Raw genomic sequence first — 18,826 nt, 5'->3', positions numbered from 1 at the left:
GTAGGTGTAAATGTGAGTTTGAATGGTTTTCTGTCTCTCTCTGTGTTAGCCCTGTGACAGATCAGCGAGCTGTCCAAGTTCCACCAAGCATCTCTTACTCTGTGACAGCTCTGCTAGGCTCCTGCAACCTTGAACTGGATAAGTGGAAGAAGATGAATGGACCAGATTCTCCACTAAGGGAAATCACATGCATATTTCTAACATATTCTTCCCAAAAGTGTCGAGTTTATTACTTTAATGTGTTAAATTCTGCAGTTTGGCTAACAGAGCAAATCAGACAAAAGCAAAACAAGAAGAAAAAGTATGATGAATTATGGTTATTATTTTGTAGCACATGTTCTTACTGAGTCTTCCAATTTGTTTGATTTTGATCAATTATAACGTCAAACACAGATTTGGTCCCCGCTGACGAGCTGTTTCAGTGTAAGAGATATCCGGCTGGATGATGGGGTGAGGTGAGGGTTAAGTTGGGGGGGTTAACAGCGCTGGTAGGATCAGGTGTGTGCCTGACAGAGGTTGTGAGAGGGGTGTGTTAGCAGGAGATCAGTTAAATCTTAATGAAGCGTGCTTTACAGAGCAGGGATGGACAGGGTCAGCTGCATTGGCTGTATGTGTGTGTGTGAGACGGTAAAACTGATTAAAAGCAGCGTTAACACGTCTGACAGGATACAGTGGTCAAGAGGTGAGTGGAAACCCAGGGAAACCGTGGTCTGGAACGATTAGACACACACACACACACCCAGAGCAGCAGCTGGGCAAAGCCCTGGGCAGCAGCGATTGGTCACACACGACCATCGATATCTGAGTAGAACCAATCAGCTCGGCTTCCTGTGTTTGACCTGACCCTTCACGCGTGGTAATTGAATATTTTAAATGGGAAGCTGAGAGGTGGAAGGAAGACAAGCAGAGGAGAGGAGGACAAAGAGGCCGCGCTGCACTTTTCCATGTACTGTGCCACCTTAAATATCGTCCACACTCAACAAAGATGAGTGTAACACACGTGATGGGCAAATGTGGTCTTCACTGAAAAAGTATGTGTTATATTTAAAACTGCAGATGTTACGTTTATTTACATTTCTCAGCATTTCTCAGGACCAATCACAGTACACAGTATACTCTAAAAGTACAGCATCAGGATTTTATAAAGATTTAGTTTTAATAATAAAAACTGATCCAACAATTTAATCATTTTTTGGCATTCATGTTGCAAATCAGAGATTTCTTTAAAACAGCTTCATAAATTTTGGCATTAAGTTTCCTGTAAGGAAATACATAATGTGTTGCTGATCATATGTAATTTAAACACAATTAAACGATGATTGCTAATTATTGCATTAGGTATTGGTTCATTTTTGTTTCTTTGCGTTTGTCACCACTGTATGTTTTTTGAACAATAACAAAACTGCATTATTAAACAAATTAGTACTGGAACTTATCCTGGAACAATAAAAACATTATTAAAACATCTTTGTTTATATAAACCTGTGTGTTATCCAAGTACAACAAGTTTTCTTTATAATAAGTACCATATTTTTTAGCACTTTCTGGGGACCTATCAGGAAGTTATCAACTCATTAGGGATCCATTAATTAGTTTTTCCTTCTATGTAATTCTCCAGAAAATAATTTGGGGCTTTTTGCTATTCATCTCTTCCTGCTGAATCCAGTTTATGACTCTTTAAACTTGCTGTTTCATATCCTGCACATGAATCATATGGAAGTCTAACCAATCCCCCCTGTTGCAATTAGAGTTTTTGTGCTGAGCCAGCATTTGCGGCTCTGAGCAGCTTTTCACCCACCAACACACACACACACGCAGACACACACACTGTGCACAAGCAGAAGGGTCAGCCACAGGGACACAACCCACAGCCCACCAGATCCCTTCCTGTCAGCAAGTAGCTCTCCTGTAGGAACCTGGACAGGGAGGTGTTGACGGCACCGGAGGGGAGAGCTGCTAGGTATCAACACCTGACACACACACATACAAACACAGGTTTCTCCCTGCGGTGTTGCTCACACAGGAGTTGTCTCCTGCACGTCTGGTGAAAACATCCCCTGCACATATGTTGAGATGCACACAGTGGAGGGGGCAGGCGGTGAAAGACTCTCCCAGCTTTAATCATGTTGAAAGAGAAGAGACGGCCATTGAGGGTTAAAATTAGATTTGAAACACACACACACAAAAGTATCAAATAGATTTTGTGGTTCTTACCACAAAAGGAACACGGAATTTTAATTTTAGACCCCCAAAAAAACAGAGGAGAAAAAAAATGACTGACAGCTGTTGGATCACCGAGGTCAGTGGAAAATAAGAACTGAGGACTTAAAGGAGCGGGTGCGTGCTCAAACGTACTGCAGACCTCGAACTCATCAAAGTGTCTGGAAGCAAGCGCAAACAAGAGACTCGTGTCAGTCTGCGAGCACTGATGATGATGATGATGATTGTGGATGTAGTTAAGTGTGTGCTGATGATGATTAGGAGGGACACAAAAGAGGTCAGAGGTGACCGAGTGTCACTCCAGAGAGCTTCCCTCGCTAAAGGGTTGCAAACGTGTTCATGCGAAGATGTGTGTGTGTGTGTGTATGTGTGTGTGTGTGTGTGTTAGGACGGCACCTGTAATGGCTCCCAGCTGAGACGTGCCTCCCTCCCAGAGATACGCTGTGTGTGTGTGTGTGTGTGTAATGAGGTACTGGCATGCGAGTGGCAGAAGGCTGCTTCCTCTACAGGTGACACCTTTGACCTCTCATCTGTTCCCTGTTGAAGAAGAGAAAGAGGGAGGGGCATGCAGAAAAATGGAGAGACCGAGAGGAATGTGTGCTGCATACTTCATCCAAAACACAAAATGACAAGGACAACAACAACGAAAAAAGTGACAAGGACGAGATTTTGCAATACTTTTAATGACTTTCTGTTTGTGAATAGCAGTGCGGTGGTTACTGCTACATGAAGAAAATTCTATTAAATACTCAAGGAAACTATTTCACCTGGAGAATTTTGTATTACGACAGCGAAGCTGACGCTGGAAGCAAAAATCAAGTGTCAACACCGTCAGCAGTTGCATTAAACGTATGCCCTTACAATATCCATTCAGTTAGGAAATAAATTAGTACATAAATAAATATATTTGCTTTGCTTTGCATTATATACACATGCAACATAAACGGCTTAGACTGAGGTAATAGCTGTACGCACTTGCAGGACTGTAAACCTCCTTTTTTATAAAAACGTCCTTTTCTGCTTTCAGGCTTTTCTCAAAAGAAAAAAAAAACATAAAGGAGGGCATGAAGCCTGCAGGCACATTGCACTTTTTGTTTTTATTGGCCCTTCTGTGTTTTTGCTCCTTCTTCTTGTCCCTCCTTGTTGTTTTCCTCGCCATGTCACTATGACACCTGGTCTCGCAGCCTGGACAGCCTCTGGGAGAGCTCATCCTGATGACGACACGAAAGACGAGAGAGAAATCAGCAGAAGGAGACAGCTAGGTAAAAGGAAACATTTATTACTGGAGCTTTGGTTTTAAATCATTCATAGTCCAGTTCGATATATTGATCTTGTGTGTTTTTAGGGCTGAAGAAAAGAACAGAGTTATAAAAACTGTAAATCTTTTATGTTCAGGCTCCGTTAAATATTTATACCTGTAGGTAGATTTAGTTTGCAGCCAGCATCATGTACACATTTTCAAAACAACAGACAGCAGGTCATCCTAGTGAGGGCTGCAGGAACTAAGATACTGTTAGCTATCTTCCCAGTCATGCATGCCTGGAAACCAGTCAGTGACCCCCTGGCGATCCAAAATCCTTGCAACTTCCAGAAACCCGCTAAATGATTGAAATTCAAATTTTCTTTTGCTATCTGGGAATATACATTTTTCCCTAGCACTTGTTCCCAGGGGGGCGCTAACCAGTCTCTCAGCTTCAAGCAATCTTCATCCAAATGTAATACAGTGAAACAGAGTGTGAGCCATTAAGTAAAATCCAACCAGCTCACTGCTGTAACTGTGTGTGGTGTACAGGGATACAGGGTTAAGCCTGACAGACAACAATGTTCTTTAAAGATGAGTAACAAAGCAATCACACTAATAAAAAGGACAAAACAAACTGAGGAAAAACTCAATAAAAGACAAGTTTCCTTAAACAGGAAGGACAATGATGGTCCTTTTTGTGGCTTCAAACGTTCCACAAATCCCACTGACTGACCCTTAATGGCATGTGAAGAACACGCATTGCTCGAACAAATTAAAGGAACACTTTGAAAACACATCAGATCTCACTGGGAAAAGAAATCACATAGATATCTACACTGATTGGACGAGGTAATGTGTTAGGAGTGAAGGGATGTCACATCGTTTGATGGAAATGAAAATGATCAATCTGCAGAATCAATGTTCGATGTTACAGGCAGCATAACATTCTCCACAGCTTCTCATGACCCTTTCACGTCTGTCACGTGCTCACAGTGAACCTGCTCTCATCTGTGAAAAGCACAGAGCACCAGAGGTGGACCTGCCAATCCCGGTGTTCTATGGAAAATGCAAATCGGGCTCCACATGCTGGGCGGTGAGCACAGAGCCCACTAGAGGACATTGGGCCCTCAGCCCACCCTCATGAAGTCTCTTTCAGATGGTTTGGTCAGACTAAAGCATAATTTATGGTCCCGTAAATGTGTCCACCATCATACACACTTCCATTCGGACAACGAGCGTTACACAGTTTTCACCCAACACAGACTTGCTCCTCTGCAGTTTTCCAAAATTCCAACAGCGCTGAAAGCGGAAGTCGTATGCATTCACTAAATCCTGACTGGTTGACAAGTGAGCTGGAATAGAGAAAGGAGCAACAGCGGAGTTTACCGGGAACTGGAGAACCGCAAAAAAACCTTCAATGACTACAAAAATACAGCATGAAAAGCACAGACAGCGGGTCAGTGGACACTTTTCATTGATCTTTACACTCAGTTTCACACTTACACTCTTCTCCACAGCACAAGCAAGAGTAGCCCACACACTGGTCTGCAGGTAGATGGGCTATCCCCAGCTGCGCTACCCTCACTGAACCATAAATTCTGCTTAACAATAACAGAGTGACCTGCATACTTATGGGTTTCAAGTAGGTACATTCACTTGCTCCCTCATTTCCCGTGGGATCGGCACAGTGGATGGATCAGCACGCTTGATTTGGCACAGATTTTTTTGTTTTGTTTTTTTACATCAGAGGGCCGGTCTGATGACTTGCTTCAATAAAACCCTGTCAGATATCACACATACATCACCACAGCCACGGCTCTACAGGACAGATGTTTAAGAGCTGGTATATATACACAACGTGAATCAGTCAACCACTGGCTCATTCTCCTGGTGTGGGAGATAATAATTGATATTTTTTAAGCACAACTGCATAAAGAATATAACAATGAATATCTTACCTGCTCTGCTGATGCCACAGATGAAGCCAGTGAAGAGGTCTGGCCTGCAGGAAGCTCCAGATTAAGATCCAAACTGAAAAATAAAAATCTAATTAATTAATCTTAATGAGCCTTTTGTGTTTCAAGGCAGCCTTGTAAACGGTGAAAGAGGTGCATCTTAGATCTTAATGAAAGTCATTTGAATAAAGCTTTTAGTACAGTTCATTTTATGCACTGCAGTTGCCAATTTCTTTCCTAATGCTTTTAGACAGCGTAGAGATCTTACCCAGCTTCATCAGCCATCTCGTGCAACAGCATATCCACTTCATTCTAGGGACCCAACAAGCAAATAGTAATTAAAAAACGGCCTTTAGAAATGAAATGACTGAATAAAAATGCAGCGATCCTGCATGCATAAGCAGCAACAAGGGCTCAGGAGTGTTTCCTTCTTGGGAGATAACAGGAAGTGTTACCTGAGGTGTCGTCAGAGTGGTGGTGCTGCTCATGGTATCCTCCATCTGAGCTGTCTGCACGTCAAGAGTCTCAAACTGCTTTTCAAACTTGTCCATCAGTGCAGAGATCTGTGCAGAAACACAGTGAGCCAAAAAATGAATTAACGAATAGAAATTTCCTGAAAAGTTTTTGTGCCATATGCTGCAAACAGCCTCTAACCTTCTCCAGGTTCATGCTTTTCAGTGTAGCATCCATAGACTTCACCACTCCAGACATGGATTTTGACACCTGGGAAAACAAAACATGAAATAAACTACTGAAGCTCGGGTGCTGTTTCCCAACATGTCCACTAGGTGTCACTTTGACCCTTTTAACTAGACACTCTATCATGACTCTCTCTCACACTAGAAGCACCTCTAATAGTTCTAGGATGACGCTGATTAAAGATTAATCTAGTCAAAAACAAACCTACCGTTAGGTAAACAAGCTGTGGTAAATGGGTTTATAATGAATGCCATGGCATTAGCTTTAATGAGAGGCAGTGGTATTATAGCAACACACAAGGGTGCTCAGAGGTGTTGCTCGGCTGTAACATCTCACGCACTCCTTCCATTTCTGCAGACATTATTACGCTTTACTCTGTGAAAAGGTGCCTTTCCTGTAGTGATGCTGAATTAAAGCAATTTAAAAGAGGCCGTCACTCTCACAAGAGCGAGGAGCTAATAGCACAAGGTCTGAAGCACCTCTAATGACATTATGTTATTGGTGTCTTTTTGTTTGCATGTCTGCGAGCCCTTTTGCCTGACTCTGAAGTGGCTGCGCTCTTCACCTCTTCATCTTCTGAAATAAGATGTCATTTTCAGAATATGCACAGTGAAAAAAAAATACATGCATAACATTTGATGTGGTGAACGAGCACACTCCCTGTATATGTAGGACAAGAGGTTTTGATGTCATAGCACATGCAAGGCTACGATGAAATCTGGTTTACAGATATAACCTTTTAAACATGAAAATAAACCCTACATTTACACATCTGAATGTGTGACAAATATCTGGAATAGTTGCACTACACAACTATAATTACTTATATCATTCTTTAGAATCACTGCAATCCAAGAGAAACAAAACTGATTTTGATTTTGAATGAAACATAAAAAGCAAAGTGCAACCAACTTAAGCCAGGAACCATCTCTGTCCTAACGTATGGGATTAAAAGAGTTTTTCGGTGGTCATCGTTTACATTACAGTGGAAAGGCAAGAGAAGTGACCTGCAAACCCATGACCCACAGTCCTGACCTGGTTCATAGTGACAGCTGTTTGGACCCTAGAGGCTACAGCGTCCACCCGGGCACTCATCCTCAAGAAGTTGATGGACTGGTGCTTCTGCCGGATGGCGTTCTCTGCATGGATCCTGGCTGCCTCCATATTACCCTTCTGGATAGCCTGAGAAACACAGCATACACACACAGTGTAACACGCGGTGCAGTTATGCTGTGGGCCAATTTTTCCGGACTCTAATAAGTGTACCAAACCAACCTGCTTCACTTTAGTTTTTTCTGACTTTTCCTCTTTATCACATTTCCTGGAGTTACGCTGTAGCTCCTTGGCAGCAAACTTGAGGTTGAACAAGTGTTCTTGAGCAGCTGGTCAAGGGGTTGTTTCATGTTAGCAGAGCACTGGTAATAAATCCAAATTACAATTTAATGCTATAAGGACGAGTCTGAATACATTTAGCTTATTTAACCCAAGTCAGTGTTCTCATGATGCTAGTGAAAATTTAGCCAAATATAAAAAAGAGAAACGTGAAAACAAGGTCATGTTTTGCTCATAACTACACGACAGAGCAGAACTTCCATGTAGGAAAGAGTTAGCTTAGTTACCAAGCCCAGCTTATGAATAGCTACGGTTTTGCTAGGCAAATGTACGTATCGTCTTTAGAGAAAGGATACTTTCCGTATTCGACATGATGAAAGACTTTTTCTGAGACAACTACTGAGTTTCGTAATGTACAAAGTAGCATCCAGATACTCGCTTTTTTTCAACCGGAGATGCTTGTTTTGATTTTTGAGGGCTGTACCATACGGCAGTGTAGCGAGGCAAGATGCATCGGTTGCAGATACTTCCGCTTTTGTTTTAATTCGGTTAAAAAAAGAGTGGTAGATTTTTAATTTGTCTTTCTGTCCCCAAAAATGGTCTTATAATCGTGAAATATTAATCCGTTGGTTAGGCAGTTAAAAAAGAAATTCCATCGCACGCAAAAAACGCTACTAAGTGTCAAAGATTGGGCGTTCTCTTATCACGCATGCGCTAAAGAGTGTCTATTAGACACGACGACTATTCCCGAATGTTCCTTCTTGTTTTTGATGGTATTTATGACCTTTTTTCTCAACATTTGCATCTATATTTTATTAATAGCCCACTATTCGACCCATATTTACACGTACAAAATAAGCTTTGTCATAATGAATAAATTATCTGCATTAACAATGTCGATCTATGACTAAAACCCTTGTATCGCGGCAGAAGACAGATGTGTGAACCATCTTAGTTAATCTTTATCTTTGAATACAATCGCTGATACTTCTGGCCACCTTTCACCGTCGTCACACTTGATCACGATTCTGCGTGACGTGCGCGCGCCTTCTACGTCACGACCGTTGGAAAAGTGGACTAGGTGCGCGTGTCCAAAGCAAAGCAGACAAGTTCCATCCAGGCTAAAAATAGTTTACCCGGTATCGGTAGGTTGTGGTACACGTCTAGTGACGTCATTTGTGTGTGTGTGTGTGTGTGTGTGTGTGTGTGTGTGTGTGTGTGTGTGTGTGTGAGTGAGAGAGAGAAAGAGAGAGAGAAGGAGTAAATTGACCTTTTCCACAGAGCCAGTCGTGTTTGACTTAACGCTTTCACGCATATCCTTCCACTTTATTGCGGATGCATTAACACGTAGCTAGGTAACATCTGTAACTGCTTGTTTATAGAGTTCCGCGCGGAAAGAATGACCGTGTGAGCTAACACGGCAAGGGAACACGCGCGGGGATTTGTGCAAGTAGGTTTTTAAGGGATGGAGCAAGAATTTGCAGTATGAAGGGGGGAGAAGGATTATTGGCTGTAATTGTCCAGATAGAGAAAGTGTTCCAGTGTGTGCGTGCACCGGCCAGCCGAAGAGGGCTCGGGTTTGGGGAGGGGGGGATTAAGGCTGGGTTAGGGGGAGGGAGCTGCATGGATGACTCATACTGTATCTGCTGACACTTTGTGTGGACACAGCATTAGATATAATGATGTTTTCGTGATGAGAAGCGGTTGAGAAAATGTCCCCCCAAAACCACATGTCCCGACATTTGTGGCCTCAACCTCAGCTCAGCCACGGTGTAATACTGAGGCGATGTGGTAGCAGTTGAGTTCAGCGTTGACACGTCAAACACACAGAAAGGCCACATAATAAAGTGAGAATTTGTTGCTACACGCACAGGTTGCACGGCTGTGATTAGCTCGTCCCGTAAACTTTTATTCTTCTTAATGCAGGCCTGTCACGAACACTCGAATTATCCCTGACACTTGTTAACGCCCTCTTTACCACCACAACTCCACCATTGTTGTGAGAAGACTGCTGCACGCGCACTCATACGCACACGCGCGTGCGCGCGCACTCCCCAGTCATAACTGAATGACGGCAGGTCGCTATGGAAACTGCGTTACGCTCCAGGCGGCCGAAGGAGAAACAAGAGCGCGAGGACTCGTTTCATTCTTCATTTCAGCACCACGCGCCTCCCGGACAGCGCCCGAATGAACTCGCGCGCAGATTCTGGCAACGCATGCCTTATAAGGGACCCAGCCGCGTCAGCATCGAGTCTAAACGGAGCGGGCAGGGACTTCAAAAGAAAAAACAAAGCCAGTAGAAAACACGAACTCTCCGGACCTGTAGCTCGGTGGATACCCGCTGTTTCATCCCGCTGACAAGTCGGGAGCCGCTCGCTCCCTCAGATGCCTCAGCAACAGGTAAGAACACTCAACTCTGTGAAGTTTTTTGTTTTTTTTATCCCGTTTTTAAGTTTTTAATTCTCACGAGTGCTGCCCTTTACCCTGGCAGGCACTTCATTGCGCTTAATTGCCTCCACCTGCCACCTCAGGTGTAAGTAAGTGCGTGATTAGCTGATTAGAGGGAAGAGCACCAAGGCAGAATGAAACACAGTGGGGCTCTTGTATAGCTTCCAGTATATTCTAGGTAATAAAGGACTGTGAAACTGTACAAGTGGTGAACTATAACACCCAGCAGGTTTTAACTTTTATGGGAAAAATTAATAGCTGTATTTTTATTTATTTATTTATTTTTAGCAAAGTACTGGTTAACTCAAGCACTGCATTAAAAATACAGACGTTCTGCTCAGTAAATATTGTGTTATAAGCTCAGTAAGTAGCCTACTGAGTTGTCTTCCACTTCAGCATTCATATGTTTATAATATTTCAAAGGGATAAAAGTAAAAATCAAGGACTTGCATGCAAATAACATATATATATATATATATATATATATATATATATATATATATATATATATATATATATATATATATATATATATATATATATATGTATGTATCTATATATATGTATCTATATATAGGTATATATAAAGGACACACATAATTACTCTGGCTATATCTAGAGTATTCTAACCACAGGACTAACTCTTCCTCCTGTGTGCTACTTGACAGATTTTATACCCAAGACATTCACCTGAGTTTACAGAGCCTTATTGTTTGTTTGTACATGTAGCCCAGTGTGTATGAGGTTCTCAGATTTGTTGGGTTTTCAGTGGCTATAGATTATGTGTGAGCTGAGCCGATACGCCTGGATGAGTCACTCAGGCTGCAAGTTTGCAGGAGAGTGCGAAAGGGGGAGGGGGTTGTGGGGGAAATACAAGGGGCCAGTTGGAAAAACGCTCCCGCAGTGCCTCGTCAACACATTGTGTCGCTGTATGTGTGATAAGTGTAAACATCTGGAGGTGTTTGTATCAGCTCTGGATGTATGATCATTTTGCGATGTGAAGTTTGCCTGGTTAAAGTGGGACACATGAGCCGATGTCTCATCCACAAAAGCTATTTAGGAGCTCTGTGCTCTAAGACTCAACTTCTTTTCATCCTGGTAAGCAGTTGTTCAAAAAAAAAAGCAACTTCTGTACTTCTGTAGCTTTATGTACGATCTGCACTTATGCTGATTTAGTATTTGTTGAAATGCATGCAAAGCTTTCTAAGACGCCCCCATTATAGATTGTGTTTGTGGTTGTTACAGCCTATAACCCTTTGGTGTCTGACTAAATGATACCAGAAAGCATCTGATTACTGCTCATTATTATCCCACTGTTTAGCCTGCTAGTATTGACAAATCATAGCAATCAGCTGCATTCAGATGTAGCACTGAGTGACAACTATTGATTAAAGCAAACAATAGATCATAATGGGCTGCTATGAACCACAATTGCACACTCGAACACGAGCACTCACTCGCCGAAACACTTTGACAGGCGCCCACAATCGCACACTCAGTCACTTAACAGAGACTCTTCAGACTGACTTGGTTAGGCAAATAAAGGTATTGTGCAGCTTATTGAAAATATTTCGACTCTGTAGAGATTGATTAATGGAGTCTGGATGCAGAGGCTGAGTGTGTAAGTGCCAGGAGGACTGCACATGTTAAATGCCAAACAGCATAATTAGCTCATATTTAATTTCTCTTTGTTTCAATTTGGGTTGGAATTTTTTTATATGTTTAGCACGCAGTCCCACAAATGGATGGAGTTATTGATTGCAATATGCACGCATCATGTGCTGCACACACGGCCACAAAAACAGATGTGTGTCTTTAATTAGTGACGTTGGTGTGATTAATGCAGTCTGCTGGTGATGACTCATTCAACTTAACCCTTTCTTGTCTGGTGAAAATAATAAACAAAGATTACATTTTATTATCTGTTATTATTATCTTATACAAAGGCTAAGTAAAGATTATATTTTGAGTTAAAGGAATTAAACTAAATCCTGAGCCAGCTGTTAATAGATGGAGTGTAAATAAAGTGACTAATTAACACGTTGTAAGTCATGAGTAGTAAATACTGTAAAGCGTTTCAGACTCTTTTTGTAACTCCACCACTTCCCCATAATTTGCTGTGACCTGGGTGAACAGTTGAAGAGTATTTATGCAAAGCACATCTGCGTGGTTTGCTCCATGTGTCAGCTTGTCAACACAGCAGTTACATTAGCATTGTGGAAAAGCTGTCAGCCAAGCTGTGACTTGCAGACAGCAGACTGGCAGAGAGTGTGCATATGAGTGATACTGAGTGTGTGTGTGTGTGTGTGTGTGTGTGAGAGAGAGAGAGTTAAACACATAGCATATTTCATTGAGGAGCTGTAATAAACTCTCATTGTCATCCCTCCCTTCAGGGCAGCAGCATGTCTGAAAAGAAATCCAGTCAGCGATTTCACAGCCTGAACGCTGAGCAGGTGGAGGTTCTCCATCAGGTTCTTTCAGAGGTGGTTCCAATCCACGGCCGTGGGAATTTTCCCACGCTGGAGCTGCGTCCTCGTGACATCATCATTGCCGTGCGGGCCAGGCTGCAGAAGCAGGGAATCACAGTTAGAGATGTTCGTCTGAACGGCTCCACGGCCAGCCACGTCCTTGTCCGAGACAACGGAACAAGCTACAAGGACTTGGACATCATCTTTGGAGTGGAGTTGCCCACTCAAGAGGAGTTCCAGGTGAGATTACTGTAGCCTTTAGGCTCCAGTTACGTGCGCTGACAGCTTTCAATAAGCCGTGTAGGGGTTGCAAATGATTTTTACCGGGGTTCTGTTAAACATGATATTGTAATCCTAACCATAATTAATTTGTAGCTGAATCGATCATGCTTGTTTTAACTAGATTATACCAAAACCTAAACCACAGCAATGATTTTTATTTCAGTAGATTGTTGTGATTAGTTGTAGCTGTCATGCTGTTAACTTTTTGCCCTCCCAGGTGATCAAAGAGTCAGTGCTGGGCTGCTTGCTGGACTTTCTGCCTGCTGCGGTCAACAGGGAACGGATCAGCAACGCCACAATGAAAGAGGCCTATGTCCAGAAAATGGTAAAAGTCTTCAACGAACATGACCGCTGGAGCCTCATCTCCCTCTCAAACAACAGTGGCAAAAACCTGGAGCTCAAATTTGTGAGTGCACTCAGGCGGCAATTTGAGTTCAGCGTAGACTCCTTCCAGATCATTCTGGATCGTCTTCTAGAGTCTTACATGCAGCAGGACTCGCAGCGCAAAGTGAATAAGGTTGAAGTTAAGGACCAGCCCGCAGAGAATCAGAATAAATACTCTCCTTCCCTGCTGAATCAAATGGCTGCGCCAGAAACAGAAAAGCCCACAGATAGAGACATTTTCAGGGAAGAAGGTGCTCAAAACAGCCAGAAACAACAGAGAGATGAGGTGCAGGAAAACAATTCTCAGACTGAATTCTCACAACAAACTGTACATTCAAACCAGACAAAACACGCCGCACTGGAGAAAGACAGCAAAGAGAAAATACCTGAAGGGTTGAAGGAAGTGTCAGAGCACAGAGAAAACTTAAACGAGACAGACCAGACATCTTTGTCAGAAAGGAAACAAGCCCCTGAGGAAGCTGAACCACCAGCTCAGACTGAACATGAGCCAGAGCTCTCAGAAAAGACTGAAGGCTCAACAAAGGTAGAACAGTTAAAGCAAGCAAAGCCCTGTGACGACTTACCACCAGCACATTCAAACCACGGAGAACTCTCTGTCCAGAAAGAACTTGCTAACCACACAAAACCCCCTGATGAACAGAAAGAACTAGCAGAGCAGATGGGACAGTCTGAGATGCCAAAAACCTCAAACGAAACCCAGGGAGAGTGTCTGAACCTTAGAGAAAACCCTCGCAGTACAGAGCAATGTGATAAAACAAACGTATCTAAGTCTTTCGGAGAGTATGAGAGCAGCAGCGAGGAAGATAAAACTCAACATGTGCCAGCTCTACACACTAGTACATCCTCACACAAGTTAGCAGATGAAAGAAATGCAGAAACAGAGGAAGAAATAGAAGCAGAGAGGAAAACTGACACAGAAATATGTGAAATCACAGAGAGCACACAGGGTATTGATTGTTCCTGCTCCGCCTCTTCCGCTCTCACACTTTGCAGCACACAGCCTCCCGACACACAGGATTTGCTGGAGATTGACAACACACAACAAACAGAAAACTCAGAAAAAACACCTAACACACTTGATGCCGCTAACCCTCCAGATACTCAGGATATTTTACTTCCACCACCTAGCCTTTCTTCTGACAAAAAGACCTCCTCTCCTCCCCCTTGTAAGGCCTCAGAGAGACTATCTCACATGGTGGTGCTCAAACACTCATCCCCCAAACCCCCTCGGAGGATGTGCAGAAAGGTCACCCCCAGTCCTAACCCCAGCTCACTCCCTGAAAACGAGTTACTCGTTTCTGTGCCCTGCCTGGAGTCAAACCCCGAGATAGCCTTTAACACAGAGCCAACTGCTTCCAGTTCAAACTCTACAGCTACCCCAACAAGCACCATTCCTTTTAAAACTAATTCTGAACCTAGTCCTTCCAGTAACCTAGCTTCAGATCTTAACTTTAGCCCATCTCCGGATCTGGATCCAGCCCTTGATATAATCTCCACCTCTACTCTGAATTCCATGTCTGCTTTACCTCAAGACCCACCGGTTTCTCAGCTAGCCACAGAAGACCCAGGTGAAACGGCTACTCAGAGCCCTACTGAAACACCAACTACACATGTGGATTTCAGTGAGCCCAGTCAGTCCTCCCCTACAGAAACTGCCAAACAAGTAGAGCCCCTTGACTCAGCGGACATGTTAGTTTCACAATCAGATCCTTCTAGTTCCAGAACAGAACAAGAGACCAAAAAGATGGCTGTGAGTCAGCCAAGTGACAGCCCGCAAGGGTCCGCCTTCAGTTCAGCTTCTCCTGTCCACTGTGTTACACCTCCTGTGTCCTGTCTCACCCCTCCAGTACTCAGTCTGTCCCCTCCTTGCCTAACTCCCCCGCCCCCATCCTCAGCCCTCCCCCATGCCTGACCCCTCCATCTCACTGCCTCTCGTCTCCGATGCTAAGCACTGTCAGCCCCGCTACTAGCTTTAGCTCTCCAACCCTAAGCTTCAGCCCTACCTCATCCTGCCTCAGCTCGCCTCCTTACCTCACCCCTCCAATGCTCAGCTTGAGCCCTCCACCGCTCTGTCTCACCCCCCCTTCCCCCTGCCTGAGCCCTCCCCTCCTCTGCCTCACTCCACCGGTGGAGTCGGAGGACCTTGTACCTCAGGTATCTTCAGACATGGAGCCTTTGATACTAAACACAGACAGTGATGAACAGATTAAAGAGTCTTCCCCTCAGCCGGGAGTTCCTCTCTTACAGTTGGAGGTTAAAAAAGAACATGAATATATCTCATCTTTGCCTCAGGTTACTGAGCCTGTCTCTTTTCCAATCACAATCCCAAGTTCCACCTCACATGTTCTGCCTCACTCTCAGTCTGAATGCCCCGGGGAATCTGCCTCTCCAGAAGCCGCTGAGGCAGCCAACTCTGTGCCTGAGAACAAAGAGGCCCCTGAGGTAACCACAGACACTTCTGAACAGTGTGACTCTCCTCAGGCGTCTGACTCAGTTCCTGCTGTCGAGGTCCTGGCGGAGAGCATGTATGGTGACTTTGAGGCAGCCATGGACCACCTGCGCTACCGCCTGATTGCTACCAGGAACCCCGAAGAGATTCGAGGTGGTGGCTTGTTGAAATACAGCAACCTGTTGGTGCGAGACTACCGACCAGCCAGCGAGACTCAGATAAAGACACTGGAGCGCTACATGTGCTCACGCTTTTTTATTGATTTCCCTGACGTGCAGGAACAGCAGCGAAAGATCCTGTCCTACTTGAAGAACCATTTTATCGGCGAGGAGAGAAGCAAGTACCAGTACTTGATGACGTTGCGTCGTGTGGTAGATGACAGCACAGTGTGTCTGATGGGACACGAAAGGCGTCAAACACTGAATATGATCACAGTGCTGGCACTGAAGGTTCTGGGAGAGCAGAACATAATACCCAACACAGACCATGTGACGTGCTTCTACCAGCCTGCCCCGTACCTTGCTGAGCACACTGCCCCCTATCTAGCAGAACCCAGCTACTGCAGCTACTACATACCCCAAGGGGGATCAGCTCTGCTGTACCAACCTTACCCCTTACACCTGCACCCGCAAACTGGACTTGTGTAAAACATGCATGGATATACATGTCATTATACAAAATACACAGTTGGGCTAGGGGATGGAGCTTGCCCCGAAGAAAAAGCTTGAGAATGGAAATATAATCCAGGGATAAACTGTTTGGTCTATAATAGACCTATGGGGGTGGGATTGAGTGGGTTTTTACGCTAAACTCCCTAAGTACTCTGTAAGGTTCTAACATGATTATATGTAATTATCTGGGCTTTGTGGAAAATAATAATTCTTCCGATATTGTTAAAAATTCCAGAAAATGCTGTATGCACTACATGAGTCATAGGCCTTTGGTCTCCCTGGGAAACCAAATGTGCTGTTGACATTCACGTACACACACACACACACACACACACACACACACACACACACACACACACACACACACACACACACACACACACACACACACACACACACACACACTTCCAGGGTCTTAAATTCTTGTAAACTCTTTTCATGTTCTTACTGTGTTGTTCTTAATGGGTTTGTTCAGAATGTGGACCTTGCCTGTGGTTGATATTGTGCATGGATAAATTAGGACTGTTCACTGCCAAATACTGTGTGACTACTATGCTTCTTAAACAGTTTAATGTAACTTTGTTATTCCTTTACCGAAGGAGGTGTATTCCAAAAAAAGGACAGAGGGATAAGTCTACTAGTGTGTACAGTATTTTTATCAAAACACTCTCATACATATAGACACACATACATAAAGAGATACAAGGTAACGCATATTACTGTATACACACAAAGTTAGACAATGCATGAGTAGCTTAAAAGGTCACATCCTACAATCAAAACAAGGCTTTTAATTTATTAAAAATTGATCTATTTTTGCAAGACTTTCCAAGATTATACTCAGTGGTCAAAAGACTGATTAGTTCTTACAAAAAAAAGTCTAACAACATTGCCTTTGGAATAGACTGTACAGCGTATTGATTACAGTATATCGTGTGAAAATACACTGCATTGTTTTCAGGTAAACTGTGTTAAGATGTGCTGCTTGATTCCTTTCTGTTGTGGAGTCTTTTCTGTAATCATGTGAAGTATTGTATCATCTGGTGTTAATTTAATTAATACTGCGGTTTACTCTATGGAGGCGGTCAGGTTAAAACCATCTTTGGGTCATCTCTAAACCTGGCAGATGCAGCTCTGTCTAAACCGATTTGCTTTTAAACTCATGCGACTCCTCTCAGCGTAAATCGGCTTCGGCCAATTCGCAGCAGAACCCACGTGAATCAAGTTTGGATCCACCTCAAACCTGTTTGAATCTCAGTTTGAAACAGCAACAGCAACTATGACCAAAGATGGTTCGGTAGGGAAATCAAGTGCCTAAATGTGAGACATCATTGGCATGTCTTTATCTCACTGCACTGGGGATGTTAATGGGGTGGGCCTGGGGCTGGGTTGGGTGTTTGTTCAGTTGTTGACCCCTGTTATTGCTGCCCATTTTGATGTCTTCTTTAATGTAGTCCTGTTGTAGTTTCTGTATGTACATTTTGATAAAATAAAGGGGAGACTCGACAAACCTTCACATGTGAGTGAAACTGATTCTTTTTTCCCTCGTTTCAAATCAGTTAACGCTTCGACTGCAAAGAGAAAAAGAATTCCACTATCGTATTTTCCTGCCTTTTTGCACGCACGTTCATAACCTCACGGCACTCCCGAAATGACATGCTGTGCAGCTTACGTGTCCTTCCCCGTGATTACGCTCCGTAATGATCCACTTAAGCGTGACCGACAAATAACGATGGTGCCCAGGAGAGCGACCCAGAGCTGTAAAATTCTGTCTGTGCGAGGCCTCTTATCACAAATCACCTGTCCTTCTGATGTGTTTGGACTCAGATGACGCACGAGCTACGCAACACAGCAGGCTCAACAATGTGTAAATGTGAGGAGAGTACGGTTCATGAGGTGTGAGAGTGATAGGGGAGAAAGGAGAGGAGGGGGACGGCGTGTGTGTATGTTTGTATGGGTTGGAATTTATGACGCTACGGGGTCCTAAATCTGTTTACATAGTCATATTTATGGGGACTTGTCATCTTTATGAGGACATAAAGCAATTTAAATCACTATAGTATAAGATGGAGACATATTTTAAGGTAAGGCGATAAGGTTAAGGTATGTCTCTAAGAAATGAATGTAAGTCAAGAGTCCTCTGAAGCCATGGTAACACAGCTTTGTGTGTGTTCTTCTGATGGGAATATTTGTGCAGAGGCGGCATCAGGTGGTCCCTTTCCCCAGCTAGTAATTGAAGAGACTTACAGTATAATGAAACAATAGGGCTCCCTCCTTACTCCCTCATTCCATCCTTTCCTCCCACTTCACACCACTGATAGGTCATTGGCACAGGGGGAGACGGGGTGTATCTTGCGAGGAGGCTGTATTGCCATGGTCACGCAGCATCTATTCCCACACAGTAAGGCTTGCACACGCACGCGGCTTTCTGAGAGGAAACGGGAGCATGTGATCTAATAGTGTCTGTATCAGTGTTTCACAGACCTCTGAGCTACTCATGTCCACTCAGGGTTTCCATAGAGACACAGACAGGGAGCACTGTGGGTGCAGAGAGCATGACGGAAGACAGGGAAGACCCACACACCAAATGAGGGGGAGAAAGAGATGGAAAAAAAAACAGGAAGAAGGAAAAGAAGGTGGGTGAAGTGAAAAGA

The 18,826-nt window shown here is 43.7% G+C and overlaps 2 protein-coding genes across 3 annotated transcripts; one reads left to right on the top strand and one right to left on the bottom strand.

Moving 5' to 3' along the window:
* Positions 1 to 2,883: 2,883 nt before the first annotated feature.
* Positions 2,884 to 8,310, bottom strand: LOC100702665 (charged multivesicular body protein 1b-1). The gene is made up of 8 exons (XM_003455819.5): positions 7,806 to 8,310; positions 7,393 to 7,490; positions 7,153 to 7,299; positions 6,073 to 6,141; positions 5,874 to 5,981; positions 5,687 to 5,730; positions 5,422 to 5,494; positions 2,884 to 3,431 (listed from the first exon to the last, which is right to left on the bottom strand). The coding sequence occupies exons 1-8, from the start codon at positions 7,819 to 7,821 to the stop codon at positions 3,384 to 3,386; spliced, it is 603 nt and encodes a 200-aa protein (XP_003455867.1). The 5' UTR covers positions 7,822 to 8,310; the 3' UTR covers positions 2,884 to 3,383.
* Positions 8,311 to 8,737: 427 nt separating this feature from the next.
* tent5d (terminal nucleotidyltransferase 5D) lies at positions 8,738 to 17,686 on the top strand. 2 transcript variants are annotated; one of them, XM_019345923.2, is made up of 4 exons: positions 8,738 to 9,849; positions 12,291 to 12,605; positions 12,865 to 13,164; positions 15,534 to 17,686. In XM_019345923.2, exons 1-4 carry the CDS (start codon positions 9,835 to 9,837, stop codon positions 16,146 to 16,148), a joined length of 1,245 nt encoding a protein of 414 aa, XP_019201468.1. In that variant the 5' UTR covers positions 8,738 to 9,834; the 3' UTR covers positions 16,149 to 17,686. The 2 variants fall into 2 exon arrangements, with proteins under 2 accessions (XP_019201468.1, XP_005460567.2); XM_005460510.4 differs by lacking the exon at positions 15,534 to 17,686 and having other exon boundaries at positions 9,047 to 9,849; positions 12,865 to 15,106.
* The last annotated feature ends 1,140 nt before the right edge of the window (positions 17,687 to 18,826 follow it).

Source organism: Oreochromis niloticus, linkage group LG2, assembly GCF_001858045.2.
Source record: "Oreochromis niloticus isolate F11D_XX linkage group LG2, O_niloticus_UMD_NMBU, whole genome shotgun sequence".
NCBI classification, from domain to species: domain Eukaryota; kingdom Metazoa; phylum Chordata; class Actinopteri; order Cichliformes; family Cichlidae; genus Oreochromis; species Oreochromis niloticus.
This window is presented reverse-complemented; position numbering and strand designations above follow the sequence as displayed.

Excerpts from the sequence above, each read along its gene's own strand:
- LOC100702665 (XM_003455819.5), bottom strand. Across the intron at positions 5,731-5,873 it reads CCACTCTGACGACACCTCAG|AATGAAGTGGATATGCTGTT; the intron begins GTAACACTTCCT and ends TTGGGTCCCTAG. Across the intron at positions 5,495-5,686 it reads GAGATGGCTGATGAAGCTGG|TTTGGATCTTAATCTGGAGC; the intron begins GTAAGATCTCTA and ends TTTATTTTTCAG.
- tent5d (XM_005460510.4), top strand. Across the intron at positions 12,606-12,864 it reads CCACTCAAGAGGAGTTCCAG|GTGATCAAAGAGTCAGTGCT; the intron begins GTGAGATTACTG and ends TTGCCCTCCCAG.